This window comes from Pristis pectinata, chromosome 3 (genome assembly GCF_009764475.1).
Source record: "Pristis pectinata isolate sPriPec2 chromosome 3, sPriPec2.1.pri, whole genome shotgun sequence".
Classification (NCBI taxonomy): Eukaryota; Metazoa; Chordata; class Chondrichthyes; order Rhinopristiformes; family Pristidae; genus Pristis; species Pristis pectinata.
In genome coordinates, this window is record NC_067407.1 from 411,557 (window position 1) to 429,360 (window position 17,804).

General features: G+C 50.1%; 1 protein-coding gene across 1 annotated transcript in view; it reads left to right on the forward strand.

Annotated features, from left to right (window-relative positions):
- The window catches only part of col11a1a (collagen, type XI, alpha 1a), a 217,187-nt gene that overhangs the window by 63,416 nt on the left and 135,967 nt on the right, over positions 1-17,804 (forward strand). The window contains 3 exon segments of the mRNA XM_052013124.1: positions 2-181; positions 4,272-4,340; positions 12,910-12,951. Coding sequence (XP_051869084.1) covers positions 2-181; positions 4,272-4,340; positions 12,910-12,951 — 291 coding nt within the window.

A 17,804-nucleotide genomic window follows, 5' to 3' on the forward strand; every position in this document is an offset into this window, starting at 1 on the left:
GCTAAAGGATCAGGCGCCAATGATCATGGCTTTAAAGCATACGACATTGAGTACGACCCCAATGAATATGACCCCAATCATTACGGAGATGAATATTACTACGAGGTCACAGAATATGAGGATAAGGACCCAGTGGTCACAGCTGAGGAGAACGTTGGTCGGGGTTGCTGCCGAGATAAGTGGAGTCCACCCGCAATGATTTGCATGCTAGAATTCCACGTTAGAACCACAGAATTGTACAGCATAGAAACAGCCCCCTCTGCCCTTGTCCATACTGGGATGTCTGTCCATGCTAATCCCACCTGCCTGCAAAGGGCTGTATCACCCTACTTCGTTCCTATCCGACTACCTGTACAAATGCTTTTAAACACTTTAATTATTTCTGACTCCTCCACCTGCTCCAGCAGCTCGTTCCAGATACCCACCACCTTCTGTGTGAAAAACCTACCCCTCATGTTCACTTTAAATTTCTCTCCTCTCATCTTAAACCTGTGCCCTCAAGTTCTAGACTTTCTAGGGAAAGGATTATGACTATCTACCCCATCTCTGTCCCTCACAATGTTACAAACCTCTATAAGACCATAAGATATAGGAGCAGAATTAGGCCATTCAGCCCATCAAATCTGCTCTGTTCATGACTGATATTTTTTCAACCCCATTCTCCCGCCTTCTTCCCATAATCCCTAAACCCCTCACCAATCAAGAACTTGTCAATCTCTGCCTTAAACACACCCAATGACTTGGCCTCCACTGCTGTCTGTGGCAATGAATTCCACAGATTCACTACCCTCTGGCTGAAGAATTCCTCCTCAACTCAGTTTTGAAGGGACGTCCCTTTATTCTGAGGCTGTGCCCTCGGATCCTAGACTCTCCCACTACTGGAAACATCCTCTGCACCTCCACTCTATCCAGGCCTTTCAATATTTGGTAGGTTTCAGAGATTCCCCCTCATCCTTCTAAACTCCAGCAGGTACAGGCCCAGAGCCATCAAACGCTCCTCACACATTAACCCTTTCATTCCTGGGATCATTCTCGTGAACCTCCTCTGGACCGTCTCCAATGCTTGCACATCCTTCCTTAGAATGGGACCCAAAACTGCTCACAGTACTCCAAAATGTGGACTGACCAACGGGTGATAGAGCCTCAGCATTACATCCTTGCTTTTATATTCTAGTCCTCTCGGAATGAATGCTAATGTTGCATTTGCCTTCCTTACTACTGACTCATACTGCAAGTTGACCTGAAGGAATCCTGAATTAGGACTCCCAAGTCCCTTTGCACCCCTTATTTCTGAATTCTCTCCCCATTTAGAAAATAGTCTACGCCTTTATTCTTCCTACCAAAGTGCATAACCCCACCCTTCCCTATGGTGTATACCATCTGCTAATTCTGTGCCCACTCTCCAAGTCCTTCTGCAGACTCCCTGCCTCTGTGACACTACCTGTCCCTCCACCTATCTTGGTATCGTCTGCAAACTTGGCCACAATGCCATCAGATCATTCATGCAGATCACCTTGATGTATAAAGTGAACAGTAGTGGTCCCAACACTGACCCCTGCAGAACTCCACTGGTCACCAGCAGCCAACCAGAAAAGGACCCCATAAGCTCACTCCTCAGCTCCTACACACCCAATCTGTCCAATCTCTCCTTATAACTACAGCCCTCCATTCCCAGCAAAATCCCAGTAAATCTCTTCTGCTCTCTATTGCTGCCACATCCTTTCTGGTGTGGTGATCTGAACTGTACACAGTACTCCAGGTGTGCAGTCTAACCAATGTTTTTTACAGCTGCAACCTGATGTCCCAACTCTTATACTCAGTGCCTCAGCATATGAACATCAGCATAAACATCCCTTTTTCACTACTCCATCTACCTGTGTCACTATTTTCAGGGAGCTGTGGACTTGCACCTAAGATCCCTGTATATCAATGTTCTCAAGGTCCCTGCCATTTACTGTACATGTCCTACAGAATTTGACTTCCCAAAGTGCATCACCTACCACTTGTCTGCATTAAATTCCATCTGCCACTGCTCTACCCAACTTTCCAGCTGATCTATGTCCCTCTGTATCCTTAGACAACCTTCTTCACTCTGTACAATTCCACCAATTTTTGTATCATCTGCAGACTTACTAATCATACCACTTACATCATCATCCAAGTCACTGATGTAGATGACAAACAACAAAGGTCCCAGCACTGATCCTTGTGGTACACCATGTTACAGACTTCCAGTCAGAAGAACACCCCTCCACCACTCCCCTCTGCTTCCCGTCACCCACACAATTGTGGATCCAAAATATAAACTGCTCTTAGAACTCAGCAAGTCAGGCAGTATCTGTGGAGGCAAAAGGATGGTTGACATTTTGTGTCAAAACCCTGCATCAGGACTGAGAGTGTAGAGGGACGATAGGCAGCATCTGCAGTCTCATGTCTCTCAATTTTGGATCCAGTTTGCCAACATGTCTCAGATCCTTTGTGCCTTAACACTCAGGTGGTCTTAAAGCATATTATGGTGGACAAGTTCCCGGGACCTGACCAACAGGGGTGTGTGGAACAAGGGAATATCTGCGATAGTGTGAGACCGGATGGGTTAATGGGGGCATTTATAAGTCACTGTCAGTGTAATGTGTCACTAAAGGCGAGGCTGTGGGACGTGCCCACCAGGTCAGGCAGTACTGATGGGGAGAGAGAACTGAGATCAGGTGGTGAGATAGAAACAGCGCTTGTGACACTGAGAAAGAAAGCGTAAGTTACCTAACGCTGGGGAATTGAGGATCGAGTCCTGCAGACTGCAACGTGTCCAGATGGAGATTAGGGCTTGTTCCTCAATCACCCAACCTGTAGATGAGGCCACATTGTGAACACTGGATACAGTTCACTAGATAGGAAGAAGTTTAAGTGAATCACTGCTTCACCATGTAATCTCGGTTCAATCCTGACTCCGGCGCTGTCTGTGTGGAGTTTGCATGTTCTCCCTGTGACTGCGTGGGTTCCCCTGGGTGCTCCGGTTTCCTCCCACATCCCAAGGACGTGCGGGTCAGTGGGTTAATTGGCTGCTGTAAATTGTCCCCAGTGTGTGGGTGAGGGGTAGAATCTGGGGGGAGTTGTTGGGTTTTGGGTAAATATGTGGACACAGAATTGATGGGCTGAAGGGCCTGTTTCCATGCTGCATGAATTCGTGTTAAATGCCATTTGCCCCCATTCAATGAGATTCAGTCTGTCTCCTTCCCTTCTGTCCCTGTACGGACACGAGCCAGACGTGAAGGGCTGGGGATCCCAGACTGGCCTGTCCCAGGTCCTGTGCCTCGCTGATGCTCTGTCCTTGGATCTGCTGCCTGCCCTTTGGTTTCTCCCACAGCCTTGGTCTTGTCACATGCAAACCTCTCAAACCTTTCAAACCTCACTGCAAACAATGCCAGAGCACCGCTGGGGAGACATCCACTCCCACCAACATGGCTTTCTGGAAGGTTCTGTCAGCATCCAATCCTGCACAGCCTCCTCTTCATGGAAGTGAACTCAGCTGCTCAGTTTGTTGTCTGTGCATGTCTCTGACCCTCTGCTCGAGGTGGTTGGAAGGGTGACCACCCCAGGGCCCCTGCAGGACCAGTCCAGGTGGAGAGGTGACAGGGGCTGGTCTTTGTCCAGGAGCACAATCTGTTCGAGGACAGGGAGCACTGGAAACTCCCAGCAGGTCAGGCAGCATCTGTGGGGAGGGGAACGGTCAACGTTTCTGGTCAGAGACTCCTTGTCAGAACGGGGAACAAGAGAAACTTGTTTGTTTTCAGTGTCAGAGAGGTGTGGGGGTGGTGTAGAGAAAGGGAATATCTGCGATAGGGTGAGACCGGATGGGTTAATGGCAGCAGTTAGAGGCAGGTATGTAAGTGTTAACCCAAACCCTCAGTGTGTGGGTGAGGGGTAGAATCTGGGGAGAAATGGTTGCAGGGAAAACTAGTGGAGGATGGGATTGCTCTGTGAGCAAGCATTGACTTGATGGACCGATTGGCCCCACAGGGTGAACAATTGCAGGGAGTGGGGAGTGAGGGTTTGGAGACTCACCAGAGCCTCAATGGGTGGGACGCTCCTCCGTCCCGGGAGATTCGGTGATGGTGAAGGGACCTTCTCAGACTCACCACAGACCTCCTGCCTCAGCACTGCAAGTAGCTCCGGCCAGTGACCAGCCCTCGGGGGGTGACGGTGGGGGTCCAACGCTGCAGGGAGGCTGGGGTGTCCTCTACTGCTGGGCTGATCCAGAATCTTTTCTCCTGCAGGTGAGCACAAATGCCTTGGGGCTGAGAGGGGAGAAAGGCCAGAAAGGAGAACCTGCTGTGGTGGAGCCGGTGAGTGAAGATTTAACCAGGAGCTGAGGGGGGAGGGAAGGGAGGGGGAGGGGGAGGGACAGGATTCGGGGAGGGGGGAGGACAGGATGGGGAGGGGGAGGGACAGGATGGGGGGAGGGACAGGATGGGGAAGGGGAGGGACAGGATGGGGGGAGGGACAGGATGGGGGAGGGGGAGGGCAGTCAGAACAAGAGCTGGGCAAGGATTCCAGGTTCTGAAGTGACCCTAGGGTGACCAGGGTCTGGATGGAGATCGAGTGACCACTGTGTGTCCAGAGACTGGACAGGGTCTGAGTGACCACTGTGGGTTCAGAAACTGGATGGAGATTGAGTGACCACGGGGTGTCTGGGACTGAGTGTCCACAGGGTGTCTGGGACTGAGTGACCACAGGGTGTCTGGGACTGGATGGGCATTGAGTGACCACAGGGTGTCCGGGACAGGACGGGGATCGAGTGACTACAGGTTGTCCGGGACTGGACGGGCATTGAGTGACCACAGGGTGTCCGGGACAGGACGGGGATAGAGTGATCACAGGGTGTCTGGGACTGGACAGGGACCGAGTGACTACAGGTTGTCTGGGACTGGACGGGGATCGAGTGACCACAGGAATCTGGAGACAGGACAGTGTTGGGCAGGTTGGACACAGGAGGTGGCCGGGTGAGGACTGATGCTGAGGGGAGTGGGATTCATGCTGGAAGTGACAAGGGAGGTTTCTACTGAACCCCTGGAGACAGAGCGGCATCTGTGGTGGGTGTATCCTGAAATTCCTGTCGTCCTGAAAGTGAGGGGAAGGGAAATGTGGAGGGAGTGGGAATCGGTGACGGTGGGAATGAGAGGATGGAAGTAGGGTGAGGATGGGGATTGGGGAGTGTGGGAGTTACTGGGAATAGGGAGAAAGTGGGAATAGGAGTGGGAGTAAGGAGAGGGTGGGAGTTAGGGGGAGGGTGGGTCAGTCTCATTCTTACCCTTTGCCCATCCTCATCCTCTTTTGAGGAACATGGGAACAAGTCGGAGAGCAGGAGAATGAACACTGTGCAGGGGATCTAGAAAAGGGATTGAGAATAAATGAGGGGCCAGATTTGGGAAAGAAATTGTGCTCTAGAGGATGGAAAAGGGATGTGTGTGGCGACAAAGGGAGGTTAAAACAGTGTGGGAGTGACCATTGTATGAGGAAAGAGTGGGAGAAAATGGGGGTGAGAGGGTGAGCAAGGAAATGGGTATAGAATGAGAATGAGATCAGGAAAATGGATTTCAGCGTGGAAAGGATATGGAGAGAGTGAAGAGTGGAGAGGGGGAAGAGAAGAGTGGAGAGAGAGAAGGAGAGATTCAGAGAGGTAGAGAGGGAGTAGATGCAGCAGAAGATAACTATTAATGGAGAGAGGAGGATAAAGATAAAAAAATGAAGAATTGAGGAAGAAACGGAGAACTGAGAAGGAGAAAACAAGGGAAGAGAAACGAGAGAGGTTAGATAGGATGAGTGGAGAAATATCAGAGTAAAGAGAGAGGGAGAGTGAAAGGGAATGAGGAGGAGGAAGGAGAATGGAGAGAAGGGACAGACAAAGGTGAGGAGAGGAAACAGGACTGAGAATATGAATAGTGAATGAACAGAGAAAGGGAATAAAAAACCTGAAGAACACGTACAGGGAGGGTGATGAGAACTGGTCCATAGACCCATGGTGTAAGTAAAATGGAGGGTTATGGGCTGTGTAGGAGGGAAGGGTGAGATTGATCATATAGGTCGGCACAACATTGTGGGCCGAAGGGCCTGTAGTGTGCTGCACTGTTCTATGTTCTAACAGAGGGAGAGGGAGGGAGGGAGGGAGAGAGGGAGAGAGGGAAGGGTGGGAGGGGTAGCACAAAGTGATAACAGAGAGTGAGAAGAACATGGAGCCATTGAGAATGAGCGAGAGGACGGTTGGGGGGGTGGCGGGTGACCATGGAGCGGATGAGGATGGGGGGGGGGGTGACCATGGAGCGGAAGAGGATGGGGGGGGGGTGACCATGGAGCGGAAGAGGATGGGGGGGCGGTGACCATGGAGCGGATGAGGATGGGGGGGGGGGGGTGACCATGGAGCGGAAGAGGATGGGGGGGTGACCATGGAGCGGATGAGGATGGGGGGGGGGGGTGACCATGGAGCGGAAGAGGATGGGGGGGTGACCAGTGGAAGGTGAGGGGGGGGGTGACCATGGAGGATGAGGATGGGGGGGGGGGGGGACCATGGAGTGGATGAGGAGGGGGGGGGGGACCATGGGGGGAGCGGATGGGATGGGGGGGGGGTGACCATGGAGCGGAAGAGGATGGGGGGGGGTGACCATGGAGCGGATGAGGATGGGGGGGGGGTGACCATGGAGCGGATGAGGATTGGGGGGGGTGACCATGGAGCGGATGAGGATGGGGGGGGGGACCATGGAGCGGATGAGGATGGGGGGGGGGTGACCATGGAGCGGATGAGGATGGGGGGGGGGACCATGGAGTGGAAGAGGGGGGGGGGGGGTGACCATGGAGCGGATGAGGATGGGGAACAAAAGGGAAAATAGAGAAACAAAAATAGAGAGAGATCAGAACCAGAAAGTGCAAGAGTAGAGAAAGGGAAGAAAAACGAGACTAAAGAGAAAAGATGAAATTAAAGAGAGGAGGGAGGGGGAGGGAAGAAAGAGAGGGAGGGGGAGGGAAGAAAGAGAGGGAGGGGAGGCAGAGATAGAAAGAGGGGGAACAGAAACATTTTTAAAATGACAGGATGTGGGTGTAACTGATGAACCCACCTGCCCACACTCTGAAGAAGCAGTGATGTGTCGATCACACTGATGGGTCTGGAGTCAAATTTATAATAAACAGGAGCAGGAGGAGGCCCCTCGGCCCCTCTGTACTATCCCACCACTCACTGTGACCACAGCTGATCAGCCCAGGCCTCATCTCCTCTTCTGTGCCAGTTCCCCATCGCCCTCAGTTCCCTGATCTGTCAAACATTTACCTCCCTCCTCTTTAAACCCCCCAGTGATCCAGTCTCCACACCCTCTGGGGCAGAGAATCCCACAGATTCCCCTCCCTCTGTGAGAAGGTGTCCTACACACCTCAGTTTTAAATGTCCGCCCCCTAATCCTGTAACTGTGTCCCCTCGTTCCAGACTCTCCCACTGGTGGAAACATCTCCACATCTCCCTGTCCTCCCCCCTCAGGGCCTGAGATGTTTCAGTGAGGTCTCCCTCATTCTCCTAAACTCCAGAGAATACCAACTTTAGATGACTGCCCCTAATTTTTTTGGACACGTGATAGGTCAACTCTCTCATCAAAGCCCAGAGTGGATAAGCATGGAAGATTTCCTCCCATGAGGAGTTCTTAACAACAGTTCAGAGGTTTCATGGTTACTGTTACTGGGAAACAGGGAATAACTGACAACAGAACAAACAACTGATAATGGAAAGGAAAAATAGCAATAGTGAGAAGGGGGTTGAAAGAAAATTGGGAGTGGAACAAGATGAAGGAGGGGACAAAAGTGAGAGAGAAAATAAATAGAGGGGACAGGAATAGAGAGAAGGAAAGTGAGATTGAGAGAAGAGCAGGAGGATGGTAGAAAAGGTGAATGGAGATTATTGTTTGTAATCTGATTTGGATGAAAATGGAGGTGGTCTAATTAGTAGGTTTGCAGATGACACAAAAGTTGATGGACTTGTGGACAGTGAGGAAGGTTGTCAAAGGATACAGCATGATACAGACTAGTTGGAAATGGTGGAGAAATGGCAGATGGCGTTTAACCGGACAAGTGTGTGGTGAGGAGGTCAAATGTAAGAGGGAAGTGTACAGTAAATGACAGGACCCTTAGGAGCATCGATGTACAGAGGGGTCTGGGGTGAAAGTCCATTGCTCCCTGAAAGTGGCCACACAAGTAGTTAGTGGTGGGTGGGTGGGTGGTGGTAAAGAAGGCATACGTCATGCTTGCCTTCATCGGCTGGGGAATTGAGTGTAAAAGTCTGGAAGTCACGTTGCAGCTGTATAAAACTTAGGTCAAGCCGCCTTGGAGCACTGTGTGCAGTTCTGGTCACTGCATTACAGGAAGGATGTGGAGGTTTTGGAGAGGGTTCAGAAGAGGTTCACCAGGATGCTGCCTGGATTAAAGGGCATGAGCTATAAGGAGAGGTTGGACAAACTTGGGTTGTTCTCTCTAGAGTGGCAGAGGCTGAGGGGAGACCTGATAGAGGTTTATAAAATGATGAGAAGCATAGATAGAGTAGACAGTCAGTCTGTTTCCACTGGAAATATCAAGTACTAGAGGGAATAGGTTTAAGGTGAGAGGGGGAAAGTTTAAAGGAGATTTACAAGTTTTTTACACACCGTGGGTGGGTGCCTGGAACGGGCTGCCAGGGGAGGGTGGAAGCAGATACAATAGCTACATTTAAGAGGCATTTAGACAGATACGTGAACAGGCAGGGGATGGAGGGATATGGACCATGTGTAGGCAGGTGGGATTAGTTTAATTTGTCATCATGGTTGGCACGGTGCTGGGCTGAAGGGCCTGTTCCTGTGCTGTACTGTTCTGTGTTCGATGGTTGGGAATCCTGAATGAAAGGCAGAGAGAGGAACCAAGAATAGTGAGAGACTGAGAGCATAGACAAGAGCAGTAACAACGGGCTGATCTTTGGGTCATTAGTGAGGTTGCTCACTGTAGCAGCTGTGAATCTAAATTCAAGCGATTCAATGAATCTTTATCTCAGTAATGATGATGATAAAACCAAGGGATTAGTATAAAACCCATCTGCTCCACTGAGCGGAGGAAATTTGTTCTTACGGTTGGCTCACAGACCACCCGTGTGGTTAACCTGGAGCCACCAGCTACACGGGGGGCAGTTGTGGATGGGCAATAAATGTCATCAGAATCCTCCTGTATCTATGAGCAGGGAACAAGGAGAGAGGGGGAGAGAGAGATTTTGAAAGATTGGGGGGATTAGGGGCATTGGGGAACTGACGCAGAAGAGCAGATGAGGCCTGGGGTACATCAGCCATGATCTAGATCAACTGCAAAAGTGGACAAAGGATTGTCAGATGGAATTTACTCAGACAAGTGTGAAGTGATGAATCTAGAGAAGTTAAACAGGCAGGACATACACAGTAAATGGGAGGGCCCTGGGGACTGTTGTAGAACAGAGAGACCTAGGGGTACAGGTACATAGTTCCGGAAAGTGGTGACACAAAAACAGGGTGGTGAAAAAAGTGTATGACACGCTGGCCTTCATCATTTGAGTACAGGGGTTGGGACATCACGTTATATCTGTACAAGACGCGTGAGGCCGCACATGGAGTTCTAGTCACCACGTTACAGGAAGGATGTGAAGGATTTGTAGAGGGGCAAAGCAGTTCACTTGGATTAGAGAGGGTGGACAAATTTAGATTGTTTTCTCTGGAGCATTGGAGGCTGAAAGGAGACCTGATAGAAGTTTATAAAATTATGATAGGCATAGATAGGGTAGACAATCAGAGTCCTTTCCCCAGGGTGGAAATGTCAAATACCAGAGGGCATGCACTTAAGGTGAGAGGGGGGAAGTTTAAAGGAGATATGTGGGGCAGAGTGGTGGGTGCCTGGAATGGGCTGTCAGCGGTGGCGATGGAGGCAGATATGGCAGCAACATTTAAGAGGTTTTTAGACATAAACATGGACAGGCAGGGAATGGAGGGATGTGGACTGTGTGCAGGCAGATGGGATTAGTTTAATTTGGCATCATGGTCAGCACAGACATCGTGGGCTGAAGGGCCTGTTCTGTGCTGTACTCTGAGAGTCTGGATACTCTTGGAACTGTGTTTCCTGGAGCAAAGGAGGCTGAGGGGTGACCTTATAGAAGTTTATAAAATCATCAGGGCCATAGATAAGGGGAATGATCATGGTCTTTTTCTCCAGGGTCAGGGTGTCTAAAACTAGTGGGCACAGGTTTAAGGTGAGAGGGGAAAAATTTAAAGGGGATCTGAGGGGTAACGTATCATACAGAGGGTGATGGGTGTATGGAATGAGCTGCCAGAGAAAGTGGTAGAGGCAGGTACAACTACAACGATTAAAAGATTTGGACGTTCATGGATAGGAAAGGTGGGAACACAGGCATAGAGGGGACAGGGAGGGAGAGAGAGAGAGAGAGATACAGAGGGGAGGACAGAGAAGGAGAGAAAGAAGGACAGAGAGAGAGGGGTAGAGGCAGAGAGTGGCAGAGAGAAAGGCAGTGGGAGGCAGAGAGTGTGAGAGGAAGAGCTAGAAAGGGAGGGAGTGAGGGGGAGAGGGAGAGACAGAGAGTATATCCACTCTTGTCACAGTGTAGGAGATGTTAAGAGATGCAATGTTAGTCTTCCATCGGTGAATTGCTCACTGAAGGAGAGGAGATACAGATATCGGCACCTTTAACAGCGGATAAATCACTTGGATGGGCTTGAACGATTCCCTGGGTCTGGAAGCAGGAAAGCAGGCTCCAATTCTGGAGCACTGGTGAAGTTGTACCATGGTTGGACCTGGAAGAGTGACAACAGGCTGGTCACCAAGGAAAATGGTGAGGTGGATATCGGTGTTCAGAGAGTAATGGAGGGTTGGTGAGGTTGATGGGCAGGGCGTGTCTGACTGAGTGAATATGTTGAGAAGTCACCTGGAGAGAGGAAAGCACATGGTGAGTGTGTGTGTCAGTGTGTGTGTGTGGGGAGAGTGTGTGTGTGTGTGTGGGAGTGTGTGTGTGTGTGTGTGTGTGAGAGTGGTGTGTGTGTGAGAGAGTGGGAGTGTGTGTGGGAGTCTGTGTCTGTGTGTGTGTGTGGGAGAGTGTGTCTGTGTGTTGTGTGTGTGTGTGGTGTGTGTGTTTGTGTGGACTTTAGCAAGATGTTGCCTGAGATTCCATGGGTCAGTAACAGGATCCAGAGGAGAGTGTGACCACTGGCCCTGAAGTTGATAGTGGTGAGGAGGGTGCAGAGAATGTTGGGATGTTAGAATCAGGCTGAGTGATTGGCAGGGAGATGGCAGATGTAAAATAACGTGGGGGATTTTATAAATGGTGAGAGATTGGAAGGTGTTGGTGTTTACAGGGACCTGGTTCTTTGGACACAAATCATTGCAAGTTAACATGCAGTACAGTTAGTAATTAGGGAGCAAGTGGTCATTTGACCATCATTACAAGAGGGTTTGAGCACAAGGGTAGAGATGTTGCTCCCATTACACAGGGTCCTGCTGAGACTGCGCTGGAGTGTTGTGAGTAGGTCTAGTCTCCCTGCCTCAGAAAGGATAGACTTACAATAGAGGGAGTGCAGTGAAGGTTCACCAGGTCGAGCCCCAGGTTGCTGAGATTGTTCTGTGAGCAGAGATACACAGCAGACTGGGTCTGTACTCTATTACAAGAATGAGAGGAATCTCATTGAAATATTAAAAATTCTTCTGGGACTCAATAGGGAGGATGCATGAAGGTGTTTTCCAGGGTGTGTCCAGAACCAGCGGTCTCAGAATGAGGAGGACATGGAGGACAGAGATGGGAAGATGTTTCTTCACCCAGAGGGGGTGAATCTCTGGCATTTTCTCCCCACGAGGCTCAGGACAGAGATCGATAGACTGTTGGATATAAAGGAAATCAGGGGAGATGGGGTTAGTGCAGGAAAATGGTGCTGAGGTCAAAAGTCAGCCATGACCAAACAGAACGGTGGGCTGGCTGAGAAGTGAGAGCTGAGCCTGCCAGTAAACCACTCCCAAAATCCAGTCGTGTGGCTGAGTGATACCTTCCTGCCTAGTCAATGTCTTTGATTGAAGGGGAGGGGGAAGCACGAGAGAGAGGGTAGGAGGGGGAGGGAGGGAGAGGAAGTGAGGGGGGAGTGGGAGATGGAGAGGGAGAAGGGGGGACAGGTAGGGAGAGGTGAGGGTGGGGTAAGGAGGAAAATGGAAAGGGAGGAGGGAGGGGGAGGATGGAAGGTGAGGTGAGGAGGGGAGGGAGGAGGGGTAGGAAGGGTGGAAGGAGAGGGAGGGAAGGGTTCAGGGAGAGGTATGGAGGAAGGAAGAGGGAGGGAGGGATGGAGGAAGAAGGATGGAGGGAGGAGGGGGATGGAGGGGGAAGGAGGGAGAGGGAGGGGGTTGGAGGGAGGGAGAGGGAGGGTAGAAGGGGAGGGAGGGGGTGGAGGGGGAAGGGAAAGGAGGGGAGGAAGGGTGGGAGGGGGAAGGAGAGGGAAGGAGGGAGGGGACGGATGGGGAAGGAGGGAGGGGATGGATGGGGATGTGGGAAGGAGGGAGGGGGGAGATGGGGAAGGAGGGAGGGGACGGATGGGGAAGGGGGAAGGAGGGAGGGGACGGATGGGGAAGGGGGAAGGAGGGAGGGGACGGATGGGGAAGGAGGGAGGGGACGGATGGGGATGGGGGAAGGAGGGAGGGGACGGATGGGGAAGGGGGAAGGAGGGAGGGGACGGATGGGGAAGGAGGGAGGGGACGGATGGGGAAGGGGAAGGAGGGAGGGGACGGATGGGGAAGGGGAAGGAGGGAGGGGACGGATGGGGATGGGGAAGGAGGAGGGGAATGAGAAGAGGTGGTAGCTAGGTTGAGTGTGATCCTAGACTGACGTCACTTTGTTGATTTCAGGGAATGTTGATCGAAGGGCCGCCTGGATTAGCCGGACCCGTGGTAAGGAGATTTGAACTCATCCCGTTTCCTTGGGACTCTTCCACTGATGCTAAACATCCAGGGAGGTACGGGTTGGGGGTGCAGAGACACTGGACCCTCACTGTGTCCTGTTCAGCACCCCAGTAAGGCCAGCATTTCCTGGCTGTCGTTAACTGCTGTCGAGAAGAAGGGGGTGAGCCACCTTCTTTAACCACTGCAGGCTGTGTGGGAAGGGTGCCCCACGGTGCTGTTGGAGAGGAGCTTCCAGGGTTAGACCCAGTGATGATGAAGAAATGACGACTATTCAGGATGGTGTGGGTCTTGGGAAGCCTTCACAGTCACAGAGAGATACAGCACAGAAACAGGCCCTTCGGCCCATTGAGTCCGTGCTGACCATCACCCACCCATTTACACCAACCCTATACTGATCCTATTTCATTCTCCTCACATTCCCACCAACTCCCTCCAGATTCTACCCCTCACCCCGGAGGTTGGGATCGAACCTGAGTCTCTGGAGCCGTGAGGCAGGGGCTTTACCTGCTGTGCCACTGTGCTGCTCTACTAAGGGAAGACCGGGGGAGTGCAAGGTCGAGAGGTCATAGTCTCAGTGTCATACAGCACAGAAGCAGGCCCTTTGGCCCATTGTGACCATGCCAACCCTTTTGCCCATCCACACTAATCACATTTATGCTTGTCTATTCAACTGTCTATCTAAATATCTCTTAAACACAGTGATTGTGTCTGACTCCACTGCCTCCTCTACCTTTTCAAATGTAGATCAACCCTATCCCTTAGGATTTTCCCTACCACCAGCCTGAGTTACCTGGTTTATCCCTGCTGCCCTTTTTAGTAAAAGAACATTAGCTATTCTCCTGTCTTCTGGTACTTGCCTGTGGCTAATGAAGATGCAAACATCTCCACCAGAGCCCCAGCAATTTCCTCCCTCGCTTTCCATAGAATTCTGGATTAGATCTTATCTTGCCCTGGGGATTAGAACATAGAACAATACAGCACAGGAACAGGGCTTTCGGCCCATAATGTCTGTGCCGACCGTGATGCCAAGTTAGTACTATCTCTGTACTAACTCAATGTAACTGCACTGTGTAATGAATTGACCTGTATGATTGGTTTGTAAGACAAGCTTTTCACTGTACCTGGGTACAAGTGACAATAATAAACCAATACACTAATCTCATCTACCTGCACATGGTCCTTATCCCTAGAACACTCGACACAAAAGATGCATTTCACTGTATGTTTCGATGTACATGTGACTAATAAATCAAATCAAATCTTATCTTAATGTAACTCTCTAAATGCCTCTTAACCATTGCTATCATACCTGCTTCCAACACCACCACCCCGGCAGCCCGTTCCAGGCATCCACCAGACTCTGCATGAAAAAAACTTGCCCTGCACATCTCCTTTAAACTTTCCCCCTCACATCTTCAGCCTATACCCTCTAGTATTTGATAACTATCTCCAATAAGCATATGCTTTTTCAAATGTGAGTAAATCCTGTCTCTAAAAATCGTCTCCAGTAGCTACCCGACCACTGACGTGGAGTTTACCGGCTTATAATTTGTTGAACTATCCCTTTTCCCTTTCTTAAACAAAGGAACATCATTAGTTATTCACCAGTCCTCTGGGACCTCACCTGCGGCTAGAGAGGATACAAAGATCTTTCTCAAGGCCCCAGCCATCTTCTCTCTTGCCTCTCTCAATAACCTGGCACAGATCCCATCAGACCCTGGGGATTTATTCACGTTAATGTTTTCAGGATCGCCAACTCCTCCTCCTCCTTGATAACAACATGTACAAGAATATTAGTGTCCCCTCCCTGATCTCACTATTCTCCATGTCCTTCTCCTTGGTGAATACTCATTTAGTGCCTTGTCCACTTCCTCTGGCTCCAGGCATAAATTCCCTCCTTTGTCCTTGAGCGGTCTTACTCTTTCTCGAGCTACCCTCTCATTTTTAATGTATGTATAAAATACCTTGGGATTTTCCTTAATTTTACTTGCCAGGACATTTCATGGCCCCTTTTTACCCCCCCTGATCCCCTGTTTGAGTTCTTTCCTGGTTTCTTTATATTTCTTCAGAACCCTGTCTGATTTCAGCTTCCTGAACCTTACATCTGCTTCCTTTCTCTTTTTGACTAAATTTACAACATCCCTCGTCATCCAAGGTTGCCAAATCTTGCCATCCTTGTCTCTCTTCCTTATAGGAACATGCTGGTCCTGAATTCTGACCAGCTGCTCTTTAAATGACTCCCACATGTCAGATGTGGACTTGTCTGATGACAGCTGCTCCCAATCTACTCTTCTCAGCACCTGCCTGATAATGTCGTAATTTGCCCTCCCTCAATTTAGCAATTTCCCCTGAGATCCAGATTTATCCTTACTCATTACTATCTTAAAGTGTGATCACTGTTCCCAAAATATTCTCCCACTGAAACCCCAATCACCTGGCTGGGCCTATTTCTCAACAGAAGGGAAATCTCCTCGAGTTGGACTACCACATAATGTTTCAACAAACCCTCTGATGCACCGAACAAAGTATGCCCCATCTAAGACTCTTGCAATTAGGAAGTCCCAGTCAATATTGGGGAAGTTAATGTCACCCACACGACCACCCTGTTGCTTTTACATCTTACCATAATCTGCCCACATATCAATTCCTCTGTCTCCTGCTGGCTTTTGGGAGGCCTATAACACAACCCCATCATTGTAATTGCACTTTTCTTATTCCTGAGCTCTCCCTTTGTTGCCTCAGTGGATGAGCCCTCCAGTACGTCCTCTCTGAGTGCAGCTAAGATGTTCTCCCTGTTCAGTAGTGCAACTACCACACCTCTTTTACTTCCCTCTCTATCCGTCTGAAACATCAGAATTCTGGAACGTTGAGCTGCCAGTCCTGTCCCTCTCACAACCAAGTCTCTGTAATGGCCACAATATCATAGTTCCATGTGCTGATCCAGGCTCTAAGTTCATCTGTCGTACCCATAATACTCCTTGAATTGAAACAAACACACTTCAGTCCCACTGTGTTTATTAACCCGGCCCTGCCTGTCCTTCTTTTCAGATTTGTTTGACCTAACCCCTACCTTCCCCTCAATCCCTCCACCTTCTGACCTGTTGCTCTGGTTCCCACCCTCCTGACACTCTGGTTTAAACCCTCCCGAGCAAACCTCCCTGCGAGGATATTGGTGGCCCTCCAATTTGAGAATTTATCCACCCTTATGCATTTCAAGACAGATAACACCTCCTCCTCCTTAATACTGACCTGCTCCAGATTATCCATGTACCCCTCCCTGAACTCACCATCTTCCACGTCCTCCTTGGTGAATACAGGTGAGAAGTATTAATTTAGGACCTCGACCACATCCCCTGACTCCATTCACTACCCTTCATTCCCAAGGGGATCCACACTTTCCCCGGCTCCCCTTTTCCTCCTGATATACTTACAGAATGTCTTGGGATTCTCCTTAATCTTACCTGTCAAGGATATTTCTTGGCCCCTTTTTGACCTCTTAAGTTCTTTCTTCAGTTGTCTCCCAGAGGAACTCTTTATATTCTTCAAAAGACTCCCTCGATCCCAATTGCCTATACGTGACATACATTTCCTATTCTTCCTGATTAAACCTTCAATACCCTTTCTCATCCTGATCCTGCCAAATTTGCCTTTCACCCTCACTGGAACGTGCTGTCCCTGAACTCTCACTAACTCTCTTTTGAAAGATTTCCACTAGTCAGCTGTTGTTTTACCTGCCAAGTATTTCCTCCAGCAGCTGCTCCCAATCACAGGTCCTGCCTGGTACTGTAGAAATCAGCCCTCCCCCAGTTAAGACTAACTCTAGTACCAACCTTATCCATTTCTGGAAGTACCTTGAAGCTTACAGAATTATGATCACTGTTCCAAAAGTCTTTTCCACCGACACCTCCACCCACCTGCCCAGTTTCATTTCCTAAGATAAGTTTGACTGCCCCGTCTCCAGTAGGACTCTCTACATATTGTCTCAAAATACTCTCTTGGATGCACTGAACAAATTCCACCCATCTAAGTCCCTTGCACTGAAGCAGTTCCCCTCAGTACTGGGAAAGTTCATGTCTCTCACTACTATATCCCTCTGCTCTTACACCTTTCTGCAATTTGCTTACACATCTGTTCCTCTGATTTCTGCTGACCATTGGGAGGCCAACAGTATAACCCTAGCAAAGTGATCTCCCCTCTCTTGTTCCCAAGTTCTACCTGTGGCCTCATTGGACAATCCCTCCAAGATATCATCCCCAGGCAGTGATGTGCCCACGGGACTTTCCCCCTCCCCCATCCACAGCCCCCACACCCACCGTACTCAGGTTCTCCCACCCCACACCTGTACCCCTGTGCTGGCACAGTGACACAGTGGACAGAGCCGCTGCCTCACAGCTCCAGAGACCCGAGTTCGATCCCGACCTCCGGTGCTGTCTGTGTAGAGTTTGCACATTCTCCCTGTGACCCGCGTGGGTTCCCCAGCCAGTTCTGGTTTCCTCCCACATCCCAGAGACCGTGCTGGTTGGTGGGTTAATTGATGCTGTAAATTGTCCTCAGTGCGTGGGTGAGAGGTAGATTCTGGGGCAGTTGTTGGAATGTGAGGAGAATGGGTTACAGGCTAAACTAGTGGGGAATGTGATTGATATGTGAACTGGAACAACTGGGATACCTTTTGGCCCAACTCATCCATGCCGACCAAGGTTTCTACCCAAGCTAGTCCCATTTGCCCAATTTTGGCCCACATCCTTCTTTCCTATCCATAAACCTGTCCAAGTGTCTTTTAAATATTGTAATTGGTACCCACCTCTGCCACTTTGGCGGCTCGTTCCACAAACCCACCACCC